Source organism: Lissotriton helveticus, chromosome 11 (genome assembly GCF_964261635.1).
Source record: "Lissotriton helveticus chromosome 11, aLisHel1.1, whole genome shotgun sequence".
Lineage (NCBI taxonomy): Eukaryota > Metazoa > Chordata > Amphibia > Caudata > Salamandridae > Lissotriton > Lissotriton helveticus.
This window is the reverse complement of record NC_136072.1, coordinates 1,083,939,278-1,083,964,926: the sequence shown is the minus strand read 5'-3', so window position 1 is coordinate 1,083,964,926 and position 25,649 is coordinate 1,083,939,278. Positions and strand designations below refer to the sequence as shown.

Below are 25,649 nucleotides of genomic sequence, written 5' to 3'. Positions count from 1 at the left end.
GCCCGCATCCTTCAACAGATTTACTCTGTCTGCACTCAGCCCCCGATTACCTTTCTCAATAGCTCCCTTGCGCAAGGGGTTGTGATTCCAGTTCTTAAATCTGCCACAATAGTGCCTATTTTGAAGAAGCCTGGTGCAGATCCATCCGCCCCAGTTAATTATCGCCCCATCTCCCTACTGCCCTACTTGGGCAAGGTGCTCGAGCGCCACGTTGCCTCGATACTCAGTGCCCACGTGGAAGCAACAGGGGGCCTGGCGCCCTGTCAAGCGGGCTTCCGGCCTAGGCACTCTACTGAGTCCGTCGTGGTGTCGGTCCTGGACAACCTCAGGGAGGGCATGGACCAAAATAAATACCAGGCCCTGGTGCTCCTCGATCTCTCCGCCGCTTTTGATACGGTGGACCACTCCATCTTGCTTTCACGTATCAGAGCGGCGGGAATCGGGGGCACAGCCCTGGTTTGGCTATCGTCCTTCCTGAGGGATCGCACCCAGGCTGTCCGGTTGCGGGATTTCACGGCAACTCCACTCAAGATCACTTGTGGTGTTCCCCAGGGTTCCTCTCTTTCCCCTCTTTTGTTTAATCTTTACATCTATCCTCTGATTTTCGCACTCCAGCAGCTGGAGGTCACCGTATACAATTATGCGGATGACCTCCAGCTCGTTTTCAACCTTTCTTCTTCTCCCGATTCTATCTCTAATTTTCAGACTATTATGATTTTCATCGGGGACTGGATGAGCCACAACCACCTGAAGTTGAACCCGGATAAAACCGAGTTGGTTCTCACTGGTGGCTCTTCCAGTCCCTGGAATTCTTTATTTTGGCCTTCTTCTTTGGGTTCCCCTCCCACTCCCTCTCTTACAGTTAAGACCTTAGGCATCAAAATGAATAATCACCTCACCCTTCATTCACAAATTAATTCTGTCGTCTCCTCTTGTTTCTTTACTCTTCGTACTATTCGCACTGTCTCCCGTTTTTTTTCCCCCCTGGCACTTAAGTTGATTATGTCTGCCTTAGTGATCTCCCGGCTGGCTTATGCCAATGCCCTGTACAACGGCATTCCAGCCTACAGCTTACGAAAGCTTCAGCTGGTGCAAAACCAGGCGGCCCGGCTAGTGTACGGCCTCCCCCGCTCCCATCATTCAACTCCGCTATTGAAGGCTCTCCACTGGCTGCCTGTCAGGGAACGTTCCCTCTTTAAAACTGGCTGCATGGTGTTTCAGGCACGCCAGGGAACAGCCCCTGCCTTTATCATCTCCTTGATAAAGGAATATGTCCCTGCCAGAGAGCTTCGCTCTTCTTCTCAATCCCTGCTACAGGTACCCCGCTATAAGCGGAAAAAGTGGGGAGGGGCCAATTTTTCATTTCTGGCACCTACCTTCTGGAACTCCCTCCCCGACCATCTGCCGTCGACCAAACACTATTTCCTCTTCCGTAAGGGCTTGAAAACTGTTTTGTTCAATCAGGCTGTTCCGCACTAATCCATTCATTGCTTCGCTCCTGCTTACTGTGCCTTCAAAGCGCCAAGAAACCGTCTGGTGAACGCTGCGCTCTATAAGTATTTTAAATTCAAATTCAAATTCATAAGCCACTGAGATGTCTGTTTTGCTGATTTTCACACTGAAGTATAGTCAAAAAACAAAATGGTCCCTTTCTGTACGGAAACATACAGACGTTTGATTTTCATTTGGTTTGTCATTCTGCCAATAGCTGTGCACATTGAGAGCATAGGCAGTTACAAAATGGATAAAATGTGCAGGAAAGCATAAATACCTGCATATGCGCAAGCCCTAAAATGCAGCTATTTTCATGTACTGCATGGTTTTATCGTATGGCTATGTGGTGCAGTTAAACCTTACAGACATCAAAGTGTGACTGTACATTTATCAGTTAAATAAATGCGGAAATATATAGAGGCAACTGCATTTTTTCACCAAACAAAACTTAAGTATGGGTAAACACCAACAAGATGGGGAAAATAAATGCTGATTAATGCAATTGGAAATGTCAAAAATATAAATACCATAAAACAGGATTTCTGGCGCTGGCTTGGGCCTGTCAATATTGCCACCCAGCACCCTTGTGCATGTGATACCAGGGAGGCTGCTCATGTATCTGAGAGAATAAGGTTCTGGTGTGTTCTTAAGTTGCTTGTACAGACAGGAGACCACATAGACCACTTTAGTGATTATTTTATTGGCAGTTTGCGAAACACATACATTAAATGTGACATCAGACATTTGCAAGGGTGATTGGCTCCAGTTCTACAGCTACTGAGTTGCATTTTCTCAGGCAGGTCCTGCTATCCAGGGGTCCTCACTTGCATAATTTCTTCTTGTTTACATTCTTATAGGCAGAGTTGTACTTCGAGCTGGCGAAGCAGTTGGCTGCTTTGCGGTCGCAGTCACAGATAAACGCCTCACAGGCGTTGTTTTTACCTGGAGAGAGACGAGAAGAAGTTGTGATGACTTGTGCACTACTGGAGGGAACACATGCAGACCGGACGGGGGGGACAAAAACAGCTCAAACCGGCCCCTCTTCCTTTGTCCCCTCACGCAAGCTCTGTTTCCATCCATCCAGGGCCTCATTTACAATAGAATGGCGCAGCGCAGTGCCGTGAGCAATTTAGCAGCGCTGCTTCATTCTAAGGGGCAGATTTATGTTAACTGGCGCATCCCCAGGGATGCGCCAGTTAATGTGCGCCACAGCTCCGCCACCCATGGTGCGCCGCATTTACAATGCGGCGCACCATGGGGCAAAAACGGCACAGATGCGTGACGCATCTGTGCCGTTAAGGTGACGCATTGCTGGAGTTGCGTCGCAAGCGCGACGCAGCTCCAGCAAGGCTCGGGGGTGCCCCATCTTAACAATGCTGCGTCAAGATCTACGCCTGCTTCAAGCAGGCGCAGGCTTTTGACGCAGCATTGGCCTGAAAGTGACTGAGTGAAATCTTATAGATTTCACTCAGCCACTTTTGCGAGGCGCACCTGCCCCGGAACGCCCACCCTGCGCCGGAACGCCCACAAGCGGCGCAGGGCTTTACAACGTGACGCATCTGCCTAGATGCGTCACGTTGTAAATCGTTCGTAGGGATGCGCCACGTTTACGCCGCCTTGCGTGACGCAACAGCGGCGTAAACGTGGCGCAAGGGCCTCATAAATCTTCCCCTAAAAGTGCAGGAATGCACTGTATTAGCAAGAACGCGGTGCATTCCTGTACTGACACCTGCGCCACCGCTAAAAAAAACAGCCTAGCGCCAATGCAGGCACACATGTGACATGCTGCAAGGGTGCCTGCATTGCAGGTATGATTGATTTTGTGCAGGAAGGAACACCTTTCTGCACAAAATCGATCAATGGAGGTGATTTCCTCCTTTCTATGTGTGCTGCAGAATGCAGCACACATAGAAAAAGGAACAAACAAGGAGAAATGAAAATCCCTTGGATGGCATTAAATTCTAATGCATTTCCATTAGAATTCTCGTAAATCTGAGAATGCTTCAGATTCCATGAGTGTTGCGTGGGAACACCCGCAGCAACACCCATGGAACTCCCCTTTCACTCAGTGTTTTGTGTGAAAGAGGCACATAATTACAAGGCTATGAAAAGCCATGTAAAGTGGATTTGCGTGGCCTTGTATGTATGCTGCGGCACATTGCGTTACTGGAGCTTCAAAAAAGTGATGCTCCGGAGGCACATAAGTGCTGATATGGCCTCCTAAATGAGATTCTCTTTCTCTCATCTTCCTCTTCTCCCTGTCTGATCGAGCTCCTCTACCTTCCTCTTCCTCCCTTTCCCTCTCTCTTGAAGCCTCCCCATGCCTGCTGCAATGATTCACAGAGACCTGGAGAAAGTGACAGAGGCAGGAGGAGCAGCCCAGGGGGAAAATGCCCAGTAGAATAAAAGACCTTTCTGGCCTGGACGCATGTGGCAATAGGGCTCATCAGGGCAATCAGGACCCTGGGCAACAGGTGCCTGGCTCTGCCCCAGCCAGAATGAGACAATGAGCAATAGGACGTTAGGACAGGCGGAACACCATGATAAATGGAGGATTGTTCTGCTTTTTCCTTTTAGAGCGGTGCCTCATTTCCCCTAAGTGGTTGCCAGGTGGGGTGAGGTAGTCTCCTCATAAATTTGAACTAAGAATGTGTGACTGATACCGTAATATGTAGAATGATAGCTGGCAATGTTATTGGCACTACGTTTGTAGTTTAGAGAACATTTTTCCTCTTTCTTTGACTACGTAAGGTTGTAATCCCTCCTACTTTTTTCAGATATCTCACGGTATCCGAATATATTTGAGGAATGATTGTACACACCACAAATCAGGTGACCCGGTTGTATCGTTTCCAACCGTTTCATGGTGTACTTGTGTATATATAATCTTTTTACACTTTTGTAATTTCACATTATGCAGTTGCAAAATCATATTTTATGTTTTTTGGTCCTGACGAAGGCACTGGACGAATTGTTGTCCGCATGTGCTGAAAAATGTTGACCACTTAATTATTACGGACAGCTATCTGTTGAAACTGTCTTTTGCACTGTTTTTAGTTTGAGTTACGGTGGACAGTAATAAATATTGGGTCTACCGTAGTTCAATTTTAAATTTCACACTTGACTGTTGCACTGCATTCATTTCCCACACACCCCTCTGCTCACATCTGATACGTTGGATAGATATATTCCCTTTGATATGAAAACATCCTCGGGCTCCTACACCACTATGATGGAGTTGTAACCCTTAAAGTCACCAGGTTGACTTTCAGAGGAGACCCATTTGATGAAGCATGTCACCAGGTTGGTGAGTGATGGGAATCCGTAAAATTATTGAACATTTCTTACTCTTTGGGCGGTAGAGCTTCTTAGAAGTAGGTTTTAATGTTCTCTAGTATTGTCTAGACCCTGGGGTATTTCTGGTTTGTGAAGTCTGCCCCAGCCTTACTAGCTTTTCAGAGTCAGGATCCTATATTGCCCTGGGTAACACTGGACCAGGCTGAATGATGCATACCTGGGTATACTCTCTTCTTGCTTTCCAGGCGTTAAACAATAGTGAACCAGGGTCCACAACACATACTTAGCTCTCCATTCTGTGTGCTGTGTATTTTGCCGGTGCTAAAATAGATGGGGGAAACACCGGTACCGCAAAAGGGCACTATTGCCAAGGGCAGTTTTAGCACCCAGTTCTGAGTTTCACACTTAGAAATAAAGAATAATGTATAGTCTTGCTCTTAGCAACTGAGGAAACCACACACTTTCTCACTTTAGTCATTGTCTTCCCTACTCACACTCCAGGCAACACCTTGACAAATTAGCTTTGACAAGAGGAAAAAAACACAAGATCGAGGGTAATTTGCACCCGACATGAAATTGGGGACAAAACATTTGGGCCGATTTCACCTCTACTTAAGTTTGGACCTTTCAGAACCGAAAGGTGTCATCATCACGTGGCACCTACAGAGAACTCAGGACTCGTCTGCAGGGCTGCACCGCAGAGCAGGAAGCTGTGATCATGTCACCTCACTTGAGAGGGGTGAACAGCGTTTACAACGAACTACCTTTACCACGCAACTTTTACAACGCAAGTCGTTACAACGACTTGCGCTGGGGGGCGCTCTAGGATAGGGAATAGTTTAATTTACTACCCAACACCTTCCCTACTATCCACGGGGACTGGAGTTGGAATAGTAAATTAAACTATTCACTATCCAGCGCCCCCCAACGCAAGTCGTTGTAACGACTTGCGTTGTAAAAGTTGCGTGGTAAAGGCATGCGTTGTAAAAGCATGCATGCTAATGACATACATCCCTTGAGAGGGTAGTTCTCGGTCTGCCACGCGCTTCCGGTTCTTGTGAATCTTACTTAGCTCAGTTATTATGCAGGCCTAGAGGGGGCTAACTATCTGGGTAACATTCTTCGGGGTACGCTGACTAAGGTTTGTGTGAGCACTCATGCATCGCAACTTTGGCTGCCGTAGAAGACGATTTTGTTCTCCAAATTAAACGTTTTGCATTTATATCGACATTAGCATGTAACACACGTAATGATTGTGTGTTATTTACGTTTAGATTATCTATAGCTAATGTAAGTCTATATTTTAAAATAGCTAATGTCTGGTGGCCATGGGGCATATTATCAAGTAAGTGCGTTACATTATCGCCGCTTTTAAAGCGGCGATAATGGGCTTGATAATATGCTCTATGAATTCCAATCGAAGCCCATGTTAGATGTCTTCACATCTAACATGGGCTTCGATTGGAATGCATAGAGCATATTATCAAGCGCATTATCGCTGCTTTATCGGAAGTTTCCTGCTGATAAAAGCGGTGATAATGTAACGCCCTTACTTGATAATATGCCCCCATATTCTTTCACATAAATTGTCTTTCTTTATTCCAGGAGAAGATGAGCCCACATTTACAACATGATTGTGTCCTTGTTCATGTTCTCGAGTGAAATGTTTTACCATCACATAACAATTTCAGAATGTCCTAATTAGTTGGTAGTGTCCTCCTGTATAGTACAGCTTTGTATGATCTATTTCATTATGTTGCAGATAACCAACTACAAGTCTGAGTAGCCTCATTGTGTAGGACCTTAAGAAAATCATGAGCTTGGCTATCGACATACGCCTTAACCTGAACACTGCCTTGCATGGTAATCATGTGTGGGTGTGTCAAATGCTAGAATTGTGCGATAAAAGTCAGTGCAATCTGGATGAGAATCAGAGCACTTTTTCCTGAATTACTAGCAAAGGCCTTCCATAAGTCTTCAGACCCCTTTTCCAGACTTTGCAGAGTGCGGTGACCTCTCTTTAAGGGAGATTTACTAACGTTTTTCTACTGTAGAAGATTTCCTATTACCCTGTTTCTTGCTTATATGATTCTAACTGATTTGAACTTCATGATGATTGATTTGCATTTATGCATTGATTATCGATTACCACTAATTTGTTGATTTGAATTTGTAAACGTGTTGACCCTTTAATAAGCCTTTATGATTTGATACTCTTCTGCTCTCTGTATTCCCCGTGGAGTCTAGTATCCTTCACATTATTTAAATGTATTGACTTGATGACAAGCCTCAACTGTGAACCTCGGTTCATTAGACAGCACTTTATGGGCCTCAAATTTGCGTTGAAGAAAAGCGATCCATCACTAGAGACTTTCATAATGTGTAGTAAATTGTCGTTCCGTTTGACATTGTTTTACTCCATTAGCAACACAAAAAACCTAGGGGTCTAGAAAAGAGGATATTTAAGAACCTCAACATCAGGAACTGGGTGTCTAAATTAGTACACCCAGAACAAGCCTAGACTAACTAGTTCTGACTAGGGACCGCGATTTTCACAAAAGTAGACCAACAGTGATTGTGGAGGAAACACATTCAGGATTCCCATTGATAGAGCGCGCGAGGTCACCCAGCCAATGATTTCGCCGTTTCCGGCTTCAGGGCCCATATACTTTCAATTCACACTATTCATTGACCAGGCGACTTCACGGGCTGCTACCAATTGTGTGCGTGTTCCCTATTGTTATGACTCAGTGTACCCGACTTACCATCCACCGACACGGGTACCTATGACTTCAATGGATCAGGGGCCTAGCTGTAAAAGGAAAGGCAGCAAATGCAATTTCAAATGACATTCAATATTGTTTAAATGACCACGGACAACTGGAAGTTTTAAAATGTTTATCTAGAGTTCGTTATTTTCCTTCATGAGATATACAAGAATAAGGCATTCAATAACTAGGATAATGTAAATGATATAACTATAGAGAAATAAGGACAGGGTAATCATCGAAATACTGTTATGAAATGCAAATGGAAAAATACTATATAATCTCAGAAATGTTTAAGCATGGACAGACTATGCATGGGTAACTATAGGAGGGCCTATAAAGAGTAACACGCTAAACTTAAAGTGAAGGGACCTTTAAACAGTCTAGGTAAGGAGGTTCTAGACCATATCAGAAAATGACAAACTGCAATGCAAAATATAATTTCTACAAGGTAGGATGACATGAGAACATATTAAGAAATTATGCAAATGACTTTACGTTTCAATAGTTTGCGGCAAAAGCATGGAAAAATCAACATGTGCAAGATGTCTTTTATTAAAGCAAAAGACTGAAATATAGAAAGGTGCAAGTTTTAAGGAACTTAGAGCAGTATTTACCTAGACTGGTGTGGAAACCAAACCCTGGCCACGGGTCAGTTAAGTACAGGAAACCCTCAAGGAAGGATACCCCTCAAAGGACAGCAGGTGCAGAATGGACACCCCGGACAGGACAGGATACCCTCAGATTAGGAATCAGGACAGGACCTCAGGACAGGACAGCAAACCCTCAGGACAGGACCGCTCAGGACAGGACCGCACCCGCAGTTTGGAAGCAACGCCTGCGCTCCACCCTCTCTGCAGCTATCGATCAAGACCCCGATTGGGTCAACGAACTCCCAGCAAAGTGCTTCGCCAGCACTTTAAGGTTCAGTAAAACCTTAGTCTATGGTCAATTTCGGACAGAGTGCTCCGCAGCTCTCTGTATCTTCAGTCACCTATTGAATATGATGGGTCAGTGACAGGTCAGCTAAACCAGACAAGTCGGACAATTCCCTAGGTGAACCCAGGGTAGATATACTCTTTGGGACGGTGTACCACCCCCCAATGTTGCAAAGTGTCAGAATCCCTCAATTTGGATTGGTCCTAAGGTAGGATTTGGGTAACACACCAATCAGAATACAAGATTTGTATGCCTACTTTACATATTTGGGTACCGCCTAGCAAGATTGGGGTTCCCATGAGAAACTGTGCAGTAATACGAGTGACAATTAACATTGTAACACATGAGGAGCAACAATTCTCCGTTCTCGTAGCGCAGAGGTGGCTTTTCCCAGGCGCATCTTGACTGTGGCTGCCAGTTGGCTGAGTTCCACTGTCCAAAGTTGCCACCTTTCAGTATTCTCTGGGCATGCGCAGAAGAGACCGTCAATATGGCTCCCAATCAGTTTGGACCCCCATTCCCCGCGGTACATGAAAAGTAAGCGAGAACAAATTAATACACAGAAATAACGTTATGAAATCACATCACAGGGTTGTACTTTCAACTTATCATCATAACATATACTTATGCAGTCTAAATGTTAGCTACATGGAAACAGGCACAAGAGCAGTGGCACGAGCAGTACCACATGATGGGCACAGCTATGTATTACGCATGCGCATAAATTTCCCTCCACTTCTGCAGACGCGTCAGGACACGTGAGTGTGGCTGACGCATGCGCAGTAACTAAATACAAGCGACGGCCATTTTACAGACACGGATTAAGTAGTTAGGAATACACATAGGCAAGCTTCTTAACCCTTATTCAAACTTAATATAAACGTTAGTAAGACGTACACTTATTACCTTGTTACACATAAACGAGGTTCATGACTTCGGCAAGGTCGCAAATATGCGAAGCTTTGCTTCATCAATCCCCTCTTTGATGATATTTACTATCATCACAAAATAAATGGAACCAGATGCCAACTTTTCCTTCACACTTTATACAATTCTATCTCTTCCAGCAAGCGTTCCAACTTTTCTCTTTCAGTTTTGGTAGGGTGAGAAGTCTTCACCTTTTTGTATATCTGATCATTCACTTCCTCCAATTCAATCTCATCCATACTTCGTTTCACCCCTCTTGCATTCACTTCATGCTTTCCGGTGCGCTTGCGGCATTTGCAGCAGACAAATATGAAAAATAGGATGAGACCTATAATTCCAATTGGCATCAGTACTTTGAGCAATAAGCCTTTACCTATACTAGCGAACCAATGACCTACATTTGAGAGACCATCTACCAGTCTCTTCCAGGCACTATCAACCTCGAGTGGTCTGAGTTCCTTTGCCAAATTAGTAATATTTTTCACATATCTTTTGATCTGTACACTTTTATCCGGAATATAAGTGCAACAATGTTGCGCCTTCAACATCCGGCAGACTCCGCCCTCTTTTGCCAATAAGGTATCAAGAGCAAGTCGATTCTGCAAAACCATTGATCTGATCGCAACCATTTCGGTGTTGACCAGCAGAAATCCATGAGCTGTCTCAGTAGACAATACATCCACTATAGTAGACAATTTGCAAATTCTGTGAGTGTTCAGAACCACTCCCACTCCAGGTATCAGTGCACTGAAAATACTACCCATTATTTCACCTATGCTTTCTCTTTTACTACACACTAAGCCATTAGTATTTTCACTGCTTCCAGCACCTCCATTCACATGGTATATTTTCGGGAAGACAATGCCAAAATAGCAACTTCCATACCAGTGATCCGGCAATTTGAAATAAGCCTTATCCCCACAAATATAATAAATTCCAGGAAACACAGGCTCTGACCCATTTTTGAAACCCCAACCTCCAATTACCTTGTAATTATGTTCGCATTCACTGGAACCAATGAAAATGTTATTATAATAGCTAGTCTTCTCGCGGTGAAGACATAGCTTGCCTTTCTTTTCAAAATCCAGCAACAGAGCAGGACCCGCCCCACCAGTTGAGGTGCCTTCCATGTTCTCTGCCCACTTTGGCTTTTTCTGACTTTCGTCATTAGCCTTCTTTTGTATTTTAATTCTCCTTTTCTCTGCCATGTTTAGGAACATCTTTTCCTGCTCATGCAAAGAACAAGTCAAGTTATCTCTGTGTGCGTCCGCTATGTCAATGTTACCTATAGTCAGGAAATAATCTCCCATGTATCGTATTGCGTCACTTTTGGTATGTACAGGATTCAAGTTCCCACGTATAGGAAGCTCAGAAAAGATCACGTCATTGTTAGAGTAATAGTACTGTAACGGTCCTCTTTTGTAAAATAAACTAGCTAAAATGCTACAGGAAATTCCGTATGTCAGTGGCAAGTGATGGTATGTCACGCCTTCAGCTACAGAAGTAGGTAGCTTCATGCAGACATAGCAATCTTCAATTTCCATAGTCTCTACATAGTGTATTAACAAGTTTGCGAAAACATTTAAGCATGTCCTGTTTTTGATTCTATGATAATGTAGTTCCTCATCTGATGCTTCTAAGTCTTGTTTTGTTTGTCTCAGTGCTCTTTCATGTCTAGCTACACTCTGTGTTGTCAGCTCTTCACTGTCAGTATTTACAATTTCAGTAGGGACAATGTTAGTATCTTTACTCACAGCAAAGGGTATAAAGATTGTTAGTCCTATCCAGAGTAATATCAGGACAACTACACTACAGACACATACCTTGCAGCAAGTTTTGCAACAGCTGCGACTAGGTCTACCACTCACGTTTGAATCAGACATTTTGGCTCAGTAGAAGTTTCTCGACCCCTCTTTGTGACTTTACACGAGTATCTTACTTTGTGCAAATTCACGGTGGCTCTTCTTCCTCTTCGTCAGAGTACTCAGGGACGGGCTCTCCGTCGCTTACGTCAGTGATATCGAGATCTTCAAGCTCTTCTAACACAAGTGTCCATTCAGGTGACTTGTACTTTTTGTTTTGTCTCTTTATCCGATCACTCCTTCTTTTGGAAGAGTCTTCTGGTTGTTCTGCTATACGAGCACTTCTTCTTTCTTCTGCACGTTTTTCTTCTACTGTTTTTATTCTCAATCTCAATTTCTTTATGTATTTAGGCTCAAGATGCTTTCTTTTCTTAAGTCTTTTGGTTGGTACTTGGACTTCGTTTCCTTCTCTTGCCCTCTTATTCTCATTAGCTTGTGGCAATTCTGCTTCAGTTTCTTCTTCTTCTATCTGACTAATTCCAGGGCTAGTATCGGTTTCTTCTGCCTGGGTACTAATCTGGCCTTGTTCAGGTATACTGTGTGTTCGCTCTTCAAGTGTCTCTGATTCTGTTTCCTGAACACGTTCTTCTAATTCTATCTGATCCTGTTCAAGCACTTCGATCTCTGGACTTTCTTCTGCTCGAACTATTACACTATGTCTAGTCTGTCCCTTCCCGATATCAGGTGTCAGTGGAGGAGTATCAATCACTTGTTCTGTATTCCTCTCTTGTTCAAGATCCTTCACTTGTTCGGTATCGGGCACTTGTTCAGTCTTATTCACTTGTTCTGTATCAATCACGTGGTCTGTCCCTGTCTGACCTTCTCCTTCCTCAGTTTTGATGTGAATCTCAAGATTCTGAGGCTCTTCGCCTATGCCTTGCTTTTCCTCACTAGTCCACTCTCTACCTTCCCACAGTCTTTCATTTGTTCGAATAGGGTCTTCAGTGAGGTCAATCAATGGAATCCACTCTTCTGGCCATATGCTTGGCAGCTCGTCTTCAGCTATTTCTGGCTCAGCTTCTTGGACCCCTTCAGCAGGCTGGACTCTTGGTAGTTCGTCATCAACTATCCTTGGGCCAACGTCTGCCGATTCTGCAGCTTGACTGGTACTGGGCTGTACGCTGTCAGCTACTTCTGGTCTGGCTCCTGCAGAGTCCTCTGCTGGACGTCCTTCTGCTTCAGGCACTTCGTCTGGTGGTACCTTCTGGGTGTGGCTGGCGTGTATCCAACGCGGAACCCCAGCACACTTGACTGCTGTGGTAGTAACCAAAATCACCTGACGTTTTTCTCCCCACCTTGGCTCCAGGCAGCTCTTCCGAGTATGCTTCTTTATCTTCACCCAGTCCCCTGGGACCAGTTTGTGGAGAGGAGTCGTTGGATTGAGGATGGCGTCTTCTCCGATCTGGCGAGAGATAGAACGCACTTGGCCACCCAATCTCTTGCAGTATTCAAGTACCAAATCATCAGTAATACTCAACAGTTTGCTTCCTGGTACCCATGCTTGTCTCATTATTCTTCCCATAATTATTTCATGGGGACTTAGGCCTGTTTTGCGATCAGGAATACTTCTGAGTCCCATCAGGACCAAGGGCAGGGCCTTCACCCAGTTCAATTTAGTTGCATCACACAGTTTTGCTAGTCTGTTTTTGATAGTTCCATTTATTTGTTCCACCACTCCAGAAGCCTCTGGACGGTAGGCACAGTGTAGCTTTTGTGCAATTCCAAAGGCCTTACAGAGTTCATCGATGACGTCATTATGAAAATGTGAGCCTTGATCTGATTCAATAGTGACTGGCACCCCGAATCTAGGTATCAGTTCTTTTAATAAACACTTAGCTACCGTTTTTGCGTCATTTTTGGGAGTAGGGAAAGCTTCCACCCATTTTGAAAATAAACAGACCATGACAAGGACATATCGTTTCCCTTCACAATGGGGCATGGTGATGAAATCAACCTGTATCCTTACAAAGGGACCCCCGGACCTCCCAATTTTCCCCAGTTCCACTACAGTCTTCTTCCCTGGGTTCATCTTTTGACATGACAGGCACCTCTGGCAGAGGGACTCTGCTACTTTCCTGAACTTCTTACTGTACCAAGTCTGTTGGAACACTAGAATCATGGCGTCCCTACCAATGTGTGATCCTTCATGTATCAATCTCGCCATTGCGCTAAGTAGGTGTCTAGGTAACACAGGCATACCAGTTGGACCTATAATGACACCATCCACACGTCTTGGTCTACATCCATCTTCCTTCCACTTCTCTCTTTCTTGCCACGGTGCCGCCTGCTGCCACTCTTTCACCTCATCCCATGTAGGCACTTCCTCAAACACCTGAAGTTGGCAGCTGGTTCCTGGCCCCCCTCGTTTTGGATTTACGATATACCGATCTCTTGCGCACCATTGGGCCACTCGATCAGCATAATCGTTTCCCAGTGATACCTTGTCCATGCTCTTCTTATGAGCAGCACATTTTACCACTGCCAGTTCCTTTGGTAACTGGATTGCCTCTAAAAGGTCTTGAATAACTTTTCCATTTCGAATAGGGGTACCCGATGAAGTCAGGAACTCCCTCTGCAGCCACAACTGGCCAAAGTCATGCACAACCCCATAACAGTACTGACTGTCAGTATACACTGTTATGCGTATGTTCTTCCCAATTTGGCAAGCTTTTATCATAGCAATCAATTCGGCTACTTGTGCAGACTTGATGTGATATAGATAACCTGCTTCCTCAATTTTCTCTAGGGACACTACTGCATAGGCAGCACTCAGGCCTCCTTGTTCATGCCTTAGACATGAACCATCTACAAATAATTCTTTGTCATGCTCAGGCAACGGCGTTTCTTTTATGTCTGGGCGTGGCTTGGTATTGAATTCTGTTAGGTCAATACAATCGTGTTCATCATCCACCCCCCCTTCCATATCCTTTGGGTCGGGGAGTAAGGTGGCTGGGTTCAGAATACTGCACCTGACAATGTTTACATTTGCAGCACCCACAAGAATCCTCTCATATTTAGTCAGCCGACTAGGGGTGAGATACTGTGTTTTTGTTCTGGTCAACAAAATTACCACTCCATGCGGAACATACACAGTTACCGGATGTCCCATGACAATTGACTCACTCTGTTCTAAACTGGCACAGGTAGCAGCTACTGCTTTCAGACAACCTGGTAATCCAGCAGCCACTGGATCTAAGGTGGCAGAGAAATATGCCACAGGCCTTCTCGTCGTGCCATGGTCTTGAGTTAGGACTGACAATGCGCAATTATCGCGAGTGTCACAGAATAGGGCAAACTCTTTGGAATAGTCTGGCATCCCCAATGCAGGGGCTGTACACAGACAATTTCGCAGCTTGGTGAAGGCTGTTAAGCTTTCATCATCCCATTCTACAATCTCGGGTGTCCCTCTCTTGGTCATTTTTATCAAGGGCCTGGCTAGGACTGCAAATCCCAGAATCCACTGCCTGCAGTATCCTATCACACCCAGGAACATTCTGATCTCTTTTTGAGTACGGGGTAACTGCATCTTTTGAATTATCCTCACTCTTTCCGATGTCACTTTTCTGACACCTTTTTCTATCTGGTGCCCCAGATATTTCACCGAATTTGCACAAAACTGTAACTTGTCAGGGGACACTTTATGTCCCTTTTCACACAGATGATTCAGTAGGGCAATGGTGTCAATCACACAATCCTTATGACTTTTAGACGCCACCAAGAGGTCATCTATGTATTGCACTAAGACAGAGTTCCCAGGTAGGACTAAAGTTTCCAAACATTTTTTCAAGATCTGAGTAAAGATAGAGGGGCTCTCTGTATACCCTTGAGGGACCCGGTTCCAGCAATAGACGTGACCTTCGAAGGCAAATGAGAAAAGAAATTTGCTATCTGGATGCAAAGGAATGGAAAAGAATGCATGACACAAGTCTATCACTGTGAACCACTCAGCATCCCAGGGAATCTGATACAGAATCACTGCTGGGTTCGGGACAATAGGGCAACAGGGAACTACTATTTTGTTGACTTTTCGTAGATCCTGTACTACTCTGTACTTGCCACTAGGCTTTTTGATACCCATAATCGGAGAGTTACATGGGCTACTCATCACCTCCTGTATGATGTTTCCTTCTAACAATTTCTTTATTTCCACAGCAACACCAGCTTTCACTTCTGCATTCATCCTGTAGGGTTTAGTATTGGGGTATACTGCATTGTCCTTTATTGCTATCTGTATGGGGTCCACATTTTTCATCAACCCTACATCTTTCCCAGTAAAGTCCCACACCTCTGGCTTCACGGCTTCTTGTAGTTCTTGGGGTAAATCCTGCATGGTCATTCGTTTAATTTCCGAGTCAGGGCGGACTAACATTAATTTATAAATGCCGTCTTCATCTGGGGTCTGAATTTCAACACCCTTTGGTGTGCAAAAGATGGTACAGTTCATTTTGCACAGCAAGTCACGTCCCAGTAAGTTTACTGGACTGGTGTCGCAAACGACAAATCTATGCATTTCCTTAAAGTTTCCAATTGAGATCTCCATGGGCTTGGTAACAGGAGTACTAATCAATTGATTAGATACACCCACTACTTGGATGGCTTCTCCCGAGAGGGGTAGGTTTGGAACGTCCACTGTTCTCACAGTAGAACGGGTAGCGCCAGTGTCCAACAGAAAGGTGACATCGTTTCCGTCAACCTTTCCTTCAATGTATGGTCCGGACTGGTCTACCGGCAAGGAGGCGCCAAGTACGCACTCCTCGTCCTCCCCTCTCAGGCCCCGTCAGTACTGGTCATCACAAAGGAAGGTATCATTTAGAAGATACTGCGAAGTTGCTGCATTTCTGTTCTCATTGCTTTCCCAGACTTCTATCTCATCTCCCTCTGCCTGTTTTCCCCTGTATACTTGCTTTGGTGCTCGGGGCACCTGAACTGTTTTTACCTGTGGTTGAGTCTTTCTTGGTCTCTCTTTCTGCGTCTGTGGAGTTAAATCAGGAGTTTTGGGGTTATCTTCGGGCAAGTAAGGACACTCGTTACGCCAGTGTCCAATTTCGCCGCACTGATGGCAGGGAAATTTCTTCATAGCCTCCTCCCTGCTCATTTTGGGCCGGGGCTTGCCTCCTCCCCCTCCCCCAGGGCCTTCATTCTTAGCATTTTTGACCATGTTACTCAACTGCTTTTCCTGCTGCTCTGCGAGCTTCACCTGAGCCCACATCACCTTTTCCTTGAGAGCCTTTTTCTTTTCTGCCATCTCGTCCTCGCAGTACTTTGCGTACCGCAGGACCTCATCTACCTTTTTGGAGTGCCAACATATTTTGTTATCTTTTATCCACTGACAAATTTCAGGTCTTAAACCATTTACGAACCTGTAAATGAAGTGCGTCATGTCCTTCATCTCGATGTTATCTATACCACTGTATGTTTTAAACACCTGTAACAGCCTTTCATAATAGGAGTGCACTGTCTCCTCTCTTTCCTGCGTTGTTCTGTCTATCCTGGTCCAATCAGTTTCCTTTGCTGGGACCTTTAGTTTCAGATGCTGAATTACTTGCTCATATTTTCTCATCACTTCTTTCGATGGTTCCCCGGTTTTTTCATCTCTCGAGTATTCCTCACTAGGCCAGGCTATGGCTATTTTACACTCTGTCCATAGATCGACCGGGACCACAATGTCGAAAAACCCATCCAGGTCTTTCCACAGGCATTTCTGCACCTTTACAAACCTTTCCACTTGCCGGTACCATTCAACTGGCTTCTCCCGCAGTTTCGGGAAATCGTTAGTAAAGGACACAATATCCTGTCTGGACCACGGAACGTGCATACCTCCCACCGGGTACTTCGCGCATGGGGCATAAAGTTTCAGGCTTGTCTACTTCTCTCAGAGGGAACTCAGGGGTAGCTTGTCTGGAGCGGGAATCCTCTTTCTTATGTGCCCACCTCGTTTTCCATTTTTCCACGTCTCCCCATTTTTGCAAAACTGTAAGCAACTCTTTAATCTGCGACTTTCTTCCTGATACATTCAAATTCTCTAAGTCTTTGTCTGAGAACTCAGCTCGGTATGGTTTCTGCAAGGGCTTTGATCTGGATATATCTATTCCCATACTAGCTGCGGTGTCTGTCAGTTTTTCGTGGAGCACCCTAGTACTCCTAGTAAGACTTTTACACATAAACAGCAACTCTTCTTCAGAATAGGTGTTCAGTCTGTCTAGCCCCACATTTCCTGCCATCAATTCCTCTATTTCTACTCTCAGTTTGTAGAGGTCTAAAGGTTTCGTTTGCGGAGCCTGTTTTTCTAATTCCCGACTCCAATTTTCAATTTCTTCCGGCGTTACCAAAGAGACACTCCTAGTCCCTGTTGCTGATTCTAATTTAATTTCTTTCGCATCAAAAGGATTATGCCTCTTCTGCACTCCCTTCCCTGCTTGTTTGTTTGGTAAGTCCAAGAACACAACTTCAGACTCGCACTCACTGGACTGATCGTCTATCAATAGGGGCTCTTGCCTCGGCGGGGCCATTATCGGGTTCATAACTGGAGGGTTCAGACCTCCTTGATTATTCCCGTACAACGGAACCACTGGTCCGATTGTTACCGGAATAGTCAAAGCTTCAGGACTGGTATTTAACTGGGAAATTTTCTGAATTATTTCTGACCTCTGTTTAGCTATGGCCTCTTGCTCCCTTTCATCTAACACTCTTCCTAATGTTCGGTCAGGTATCATCTGTGGGGTCAGTGGAGGCGTAAAACTCGGGGCCGTAGGATGCGTCTCACTTGGACCCCCACCATAATTTGGTTTCGGGAACAACGTTCCTGTGCCAAATGACCTACGCTCTTCCCCATATGGAGGCTGCAAAAAGGGTACTCCTGAACCTACTGGTTTTTCTTCGTTTTCATAAAGAGGTCTGGGGTAAAAGAGCTTTTCACGGGAATATTTTCCCTCCTGGTTCACGGGCATACTGGGATATATATTTCGTACCTCTGGGGGCTCGGGCTTCTCAAAATAGGGCAATACCTGGCCCCCTTCCCCCCTACATAGGGATCTGTCCTCCTCCTTAATAGATGGACGCTGGTGGTTCTCTCCTGCACTGGAAGTTCGGGCTCCCTCATTATAAGGGGGCGGACTTCTCGTAAAAATGTCATCTAAAAATTCATCGTCTGACTCCCCAGGAGCTCCCCAATGCTTACTCTTTTCTGTCCTTTTCTCTCCCCCAGAAGGGTTACCTGCTGGCATCATGGGAAACAGACCTTCAACAATCATGCTCTGCCTCCACTGTTTCATCCTCTTATCCCTGGTCTCTTGTTTCAGCCTGGGGTACCATTTAGTCAGACCTTTGTCCATTCGGGGTTTCTCTCTTTCAAAAGCCTCAATCTCCCATTCCTCTAATGCCTCATACTGCGTTAGTCTCGGTCTGGGATGTAATTCATTCATGCGGGTTCTCAAATTGAATAAAATTCTACCATTAAAAGTACCGTCTAACGGAAAAGCCAATACTCCGTCATCTTTTGTGTACTTCACCCAATTCTCCAACCACACACAGGTGTTGTACCCTCGGTCAAACATCATGAATGAGGCAGGAGTATTCGGTGGCGGGACAACAACGCCTTCCCTAGATTTAATCGGTTTGTCCGTTTTGAAATAATTCTTTACCCTACTTACAAGGGACATCTTCCTCTTTCCTCCGTACATAATATCGTATCTATTGGCTTTCCACTGATCCCTTTCAAACCCTTGGTTTCTCGGATCGGGTCTAGTCTCTGGACAATACGAGTGCCACATACGATTTCTACGCTTAACTTTGTTTACAAAGCTACTTCCAATCAGAACGCGCCTTGCAATTGCGTGCAACCAATGAGGTGCGCGCGTTCAAATAATTTCGGCCAATGGGTGCGCGGCCCCTTCGTGAGACAGTTCTCACTCCTCGGCGCTTCACCCCTCCTTTACAATTCCAGCCCCGCTACCCGCCCGCTGTTTCTACCAATCCCAGCGCGGCACGGAGTGACGTCAGAGACGCTTCGCGACTGACTCCCTCCCTTCACAAGGTAACGGAAACTTTCTTTCCTTTTAAAGTGCTCAGTGCTTGGTTATTTTACAACAAATACACATTCGCCACAGTGCTCAAGTGTCTAGACAGGATAGCTTTGTTTTACTGCAAGTAAACTACTTCCATTTACTTTTCACGCGCTGCGGGCAGATCTCTTCCGCCTACCCTTCACTCTAGCATCGGTGAACCTGTTATTCCCCTAAACTCATCCACTTCTTTCCGGGATATATTCCGAGTTTAAGGTTTCCCAGCGGACCCCTCTGCTTTCACCCTAGCTCCGAGGAACCTGCTACTTTTCCAATGTGACCCTTACTAGGTTACGCCACTATGGGAATTTTGCCAATGAACCTCGTTACTGACATTTATTCACTCATGTATTCAGAAAAACCCTAGTTAGTGCTTCCCGGTTATCCTAACCTGCACCTAACTTTCCTTAAGCCTGTGACCTCAGGACAATGGATTCTATTCACCACTTGCCCTTTCAATTCCCCGGGGAGTTCGGACAACAAGAAACGATACGGTTTACAAATGCATGGATTAATACATATAACAATATAAGAACAAGAATAATAACAATACAACAATTCATGAATTTCAGCAGCGTATTCACAAGAGAGTGATCAGTCCCCTCGGAACAGCCGCTCTTATAGCAGCATTAATGTACTAGCAGCTTCCGACTCAACTAGTCTAACTAGTTCTACCTAACCTTTAGCTAGTCCCTAACCATCCTCTGCTACCAGAAAACTGATAGAGCGCGCGAGGTCACCCAGCCAATGATTTCGCCGTTTCCGGCTTCAGGGCCCATATACTTTCAATTCACACTATTCATTGACCAGGCGACTTCACGGGCTGCTACCAATTGTGTGCGTGTTCCCTATTGTTATGACTCAGTGTACCCGACTTACCATCCACCGACACGGGTACCTATGACTTCAATGGATCAGGGGCCTAGCTGTAAAAGGAAAGGCAGCAAATGCAATTTCAAATGACATTCAATATTGTTTAAATGACCACGGACAACTGGAAGTTTTAAAATGTTTATCTAGAGTTCGTTATTTTCATTCATGAGATATACAAGAATAAGGCATTCAATAACTAGGATAATGTAAATGATATAACTATAGAGAAATAAGGACAGGGTAATCATCGAAATACTGTTATGAAATGCAAATGGAAAAATACTATATAATCTCAGAAATGTTTAAGCATGGACAGACTATGCATGGGTAACTATAGGAGGGCCTATAAAGAGTAACACGCTAAACTTAAAGTGAAGGGACCTTTAAACAGTCTAGGTAAGGAGGTTCTAGACCATATCAGAAAATGACAAACTGCAATGCAAAATATAATTTCTACAAGGTAGGATGACATGAGAACATATTAAGAAATTATGCAAATGACTTTACGTTTCAATAGTTTGCGGCAAAAGCATGGAAAAATCAACATGTGCAAGATGTCTTTTATTAAAGCAAAAGACTGAAATATAGAAAGGTGCAAGTTTTAAGGAACTTAGAGCAGTATTTACCTAGACTGGTGTGGAAACCAAACCCTGGCCACGGGTCAGTTAAGTACAGGAAACCCTCAAGGAAGGATACCCCTCAAAGGACAGCAGGTGCAGAATGGACACCCCGGACAGGACAGGATACCCTCAGATTAGGAATCAGGACAGGACCTCAGGACAGGACAGCAAACCCTCAGGACAGGACCGCTCAGGACAGGACCGCACCCGCAGTTTGGAAGCAACGCCTGCGCTCCATCCTCTCTGCAGCTATCGATCAAGACCCCGATTGGGTCAACGAACTCCCAGCAAAGTGCTTCGCCAGCACTTTAAGGTTCAGTAAAACCTTAGTCTATGGTCAATTTCGGACAGAGTGCTCCGCAGCTCTCTGTATCTTCAGTCACCTATTGAGTATGATGGGTCAGTGACAGGTCAGCTAAACCAGACAAGTCGGACAATTCCCTAGGTGAACCCAGGGTAGATATACTCTTTGGGACGGTGTACCACCCCCCAATGTTGCAAAGTGTCAGAATCCCTCAATTTGGATTGGTCCTAAGGTAGGATTTGGGTAACACACCAATCAGAATACAAGATTTGTATGCCTACTTTACATATTTGGGTACCGCCTAGCAAGATTGGGGTTCCCATGAGAAACTGTGCAGTAATACGAGTGACAATTAACATTGTAACACATGAGGAGCAACAATTCTCCGTTCTCGTAGCGCAGAGGTGGCTTTTCCCAGGCGCATCTTGACTGTGGCTGCCAGTTGGCTGAGTTCCACTGTCCAAAGTTGCCACCTTTCAGTATTCTCTGGGCATGCGCAGAAGAGACCGTCAATATGGCTCCCAATCAGTTTGGACCCCCATTCCCCGCGGTACATGAAAAGTAAGCGAGAACAAATTAATACACAGAAATAACGTTATGAAATCACATCACAGGGTTGTACTTTCAACTTATCATCATAACATATACTTATGCAGTCTAAATGTTAGCTACATGGAAACAGGCGCAAGAGCAGTGGCACGAGCAGTACCACATGATGGGCACAGCTATGTATTACGCATGCGCATAAATTTCCCTCCACTTCTGCAGATGCGTCAGGACACGTGAGTGTGGCTGACGCATGCGCAGTAACTAAATACAAGCGACGGCCATTTTACAGACACGGATTAAGTAGTTAGGAATACACATAGGCAAGCTTCTTAACCCTTATTCAAACTTAATATAAACGTTAGTAAGACGTACACTTATTACCTTGTTACACATAAACGAGGTTCATGACTTCGGCAAGGTCGCAAATATGCGAAGCTTTGCTTCATCAATATCAAAAGATTGTATGATCAATATTATCATTTGGTCATCCTTCAAGGGTCAGGTGTCTCTGGATCATTGAGACAAAGATCGTACCCTTATCAGAGAGATGGGATTCGAGCCCACAATCACTTTAGGACCAAATGATACAGATCTGATGAGATTAAGTGCAGTGCAAAAGAATATGTGGAAGTGGTGAATCTAAAATAGGATAGAGAACCCCTAATAGGAAATTCTTTTTATTAATGAAGAGGTCTCTTCCTATTAAAAACAAGAACAGTGCAAAACTATATGCAGTTCAACCAAATACCGGCATGGGGGCCTACATGTTTCAGCCTCTTGGGAATAGGACCGTAGGCTTTCTTCAGGGCCTCTGTTATATCTAATAAATGCTACTGCGTGTAATGACTAACGTGTGAAAATAAATCATTACTGCGCGAATATTTCCAAAACAACACCTCTGTTGATCATAGGAGATAGCGATGTTAGCGACTGTTTTCAGTCGCTAACATCTTGGCACGCCCACTTTGCATGTCATTAGCGATAATTATCGCTGACATGTAAAGTGGGCCCCTAAATGCCCACTATCGCCTACAAGCTGTCACTAACTGGTGTTAGCGACAGCTTGGTAATAGGGCGATACAATTATCGCCGCATTAGCGGGAAAAAGTCCCGCTAATGCGGCGATAATTGTATTAGTTTCTGTCTCTTTGCTTGGTTATCTCCTGCCACTGGTATTCTTTGGTCCTGATCGAAGCACCTTGAAGCTGCTTTTGAAGCCCTCTGGTGTGGTATGCCTATCAGTGTTCCATCGTTATGAGGAAATCTCAAAATGAAGTCTGTTTGCCTCACATAATAGGCTGACCTAATGCTATTTTGGGGAATAGTTATAACTGCTAAAATACCGTTTGCCCCCAAATTCCACTGACCATTAAGAAAAAAATGGTATACTAAATCCGGGTAGAAACCCCATATCTGGTAAAAGTAATCAGCAAAAATAAGTCTAAAAATTGGTACTTGTAAGAAAAGGTTTTTAAAAACAGCTGAATACGGAAATAAACCTGCAGCGGTAGTCTTTCCTCTATATCTATTGTCATCTGGAAGAAAATGAGCAGGAATAAATGACAAAGTTAAAAAGAAAAGGGAAATGGAGAGACACCAAGGTAAATCAGGAAAAGGAGGGTGAGGACGAATGAAAATTAGGGCAGTTTGAAGGGAGAGGGCCACACCACCCCGAGGACAAGGAGGACAGAGAAAGGAGAGGTTAAAGGAAGAAGGGAGGGTTTTATAAGGAGTAGTGTAACATCCGTAATTAACCTACGAAGAGAAGAGAAGAGAAGAGAAGAGAAGAGAAGAGAAGAGAAGAGAAGAGAAGAGAAGAGAAACATGTGTTAAAGGGAGACCACCTTTTTGAAATGAGAAATAAGGGAAATAACTGAGAAAAATGAATGGGTGGAGTTAAAGGATGGGAATTCCCCCACCACCACCTCCCCTCTTAAATAAACAACCTTCACCAGAAAGGGCATTTGAAAGGTTGGTTTCATCAGCCTAATGGAAGCCATTGTAAGTACAAACATTGTCACGGGGTTGGACGAAAAAGGTTGGTGAGAACCAGTTTCAGGAGAAACACTATCACAGTGCTTCTCACTGCTACTGGCAGCAGAGGAGCATTGGAGATAGAACTCTGAGCATCCTATAGAAGAGGCACAGGACAGTGTAGTTATGGGCAGGTTCATTCAGGAATAGGTGGTACATACTGCTGCAGGAAACGGTTTTCCCAGAGCATGAGAATTTGTAGATCTCGGTGTAGGGGTTGTCCCCGATGCCTCTGCAGCTGGAAAGCTTCTTGGCGCGAGAGTAGCAGTTGTCGTGGGTTTGGCAGCATCTGTAAGAGAAGGAACGAGGCATTCATTCATGTCACTTCAGATGGGATTTCGGCTGGGTGCACAAACATATTCAGCATTGATGGTCCCTCTTGCCAATATCTACTTTCCTATCAAAACAGGGATTCAGATGCATCCATGCAGGATGGAACCAAGAGGACAACGGTCCCCAAAGTAGGACCAGGAGGGTCACATCCATGCCAGGTTTAGGGGATACCTACTTAATATGAAAATGTATAGAATCAGCGACATAGCTAGGGTGGGGAGGTCCGCCCCGGGCATCACAAGTTTTGTGGGCGGCGGCCTCCCCCTTACCTGTGGCCGTAGCGGGGCGGGATCGCCAGCATCTTCGCGCTATTACCTGCGCCCGTCACGGATTTGCCAGCACCCCCACCCGCTCTCACGTACGGTCGCCATGGGGCCACAGGTCTACATACGCCACTGTAGAGAATGAATTTAAAGTGAATCACTTACCTACATGGGGAAAATGTACAAAGAACTCACACAAGGCAGCACAGCAATGATAGTTGCTGTGCTGCATTGTCTCAAAGTGAGAAAGCAGGGAAGCTTCATCTCAACAAAGATATGGGGCTGCTGCGCCCTCCTCATGGAGCCCTTTAAACTACTTTGTCACGCGTGCTAAAGTGCAAGAGTGTCTGCATGATGTCTAGCATGGGGATTGTACTGGAAGGGTGCTCTTTGTATACAAAATACCATGCTAAACATACTGTACAAGCCTTGAAAAGTTTAGAAACATTTAAGCAATATTTCAAATTTACACCTGCCTCAAGGGGAAAGTATGCACAGAGGGACTTTGATGTGCATTAATGGCAAGGTATTTTGACACTTGGAGGTGGTTTAGAGTTTGGTGGGCAGAGGTAAGTCCGTAGGAATGACTGAACAAGTGCTTAATTTGAGCCGGTGGTTTGTGGTGCACAGCACCAGCACTTAATTGGCAGCACCAGTGCTTATGACAGTCAGCCACATGGTGGCGCTCTCTGCCTAATTTAGGTATGAGCACTACAAAAGCTGTCTATTCATTCAATATACATTAACAATGACTAATACCTGGCACCCAAGCCTTCTTCATAGCTTTGGCTGGTGGCCTGGAATAGTATGAATTGTCAGACTTGTAGGAGTGTGATAGTTAGTAGTCGTGTTGGTACTGTCAGTGGCTGGGACAGTGGATGAATCTAGAATTGTCAACCAGACCTGTGGACAACGGTAAACATTGGCAGGAAAGGCTGTGATGGCGGTTACTCCCAATGTTTTAAAAGCTTAATGAATGTCTCCGTCAAGCATGAGCAGGAGTTTGTTATTGAAAAATGGAAAACGAATGGCCACCACACCGTTTGAGTTTTCTCCCATTGTTGTGGGAGTTATTTTTTTTTTTTACTATCCCTCACCACCATGTTTTACTTGGCTGGGACGAACAGCAAAAAAAATCATATAACACCGTTCACTCTACAATGGGTGAACAGTGTTATATTTAAACCTCCAAAAGCCGGCACTCGATGGAGCCATCGGAGGGGTATGTCAGCGAACAGAGGGGCATATTAGCAAGAACCTCGTTAAAATTATCGCCGTTTTGGCGGCAGGAAACTGCCGCTAAAACGGCGATAATGGGCTTGCTAA

At 44.9% G+C, this 25,649-nt stretch overlaps 1 protein-coding gene across 2 annotated transcripts in view; it reads right to left on the bottom strand.

Annotated features, from left to right (window-relative positions):
- Positions 1-2,175: 2,175 nt before the first annotated feature.
- Positions 2,176-25,649, bottom strand: part of LOC144792573 (phospholipase A2-like) — a 299,668-nt gene continuing 276,194 nt past the window's right edge. For both annotated transcript variants that reach the window (XM_078667672.1, XM_078667673.1), the window contains exons 3-4: positions 23,889-24,016; positions 2,176-2,436 (exon numbers count right to left, since the gene is read on the bottom strand). In XM_078667672.1, coding sequence (XP_078523798.1) covers positions 2,315-2,436; positions 23,889-24,016 — 250 coding nt within the window. In that variant the 3' untranslated portion in view covers positions 2,176-2,314. The remainder of the gene's footprint in view (positions 2,437-23,888; positions 24,017-25,649) is intronic.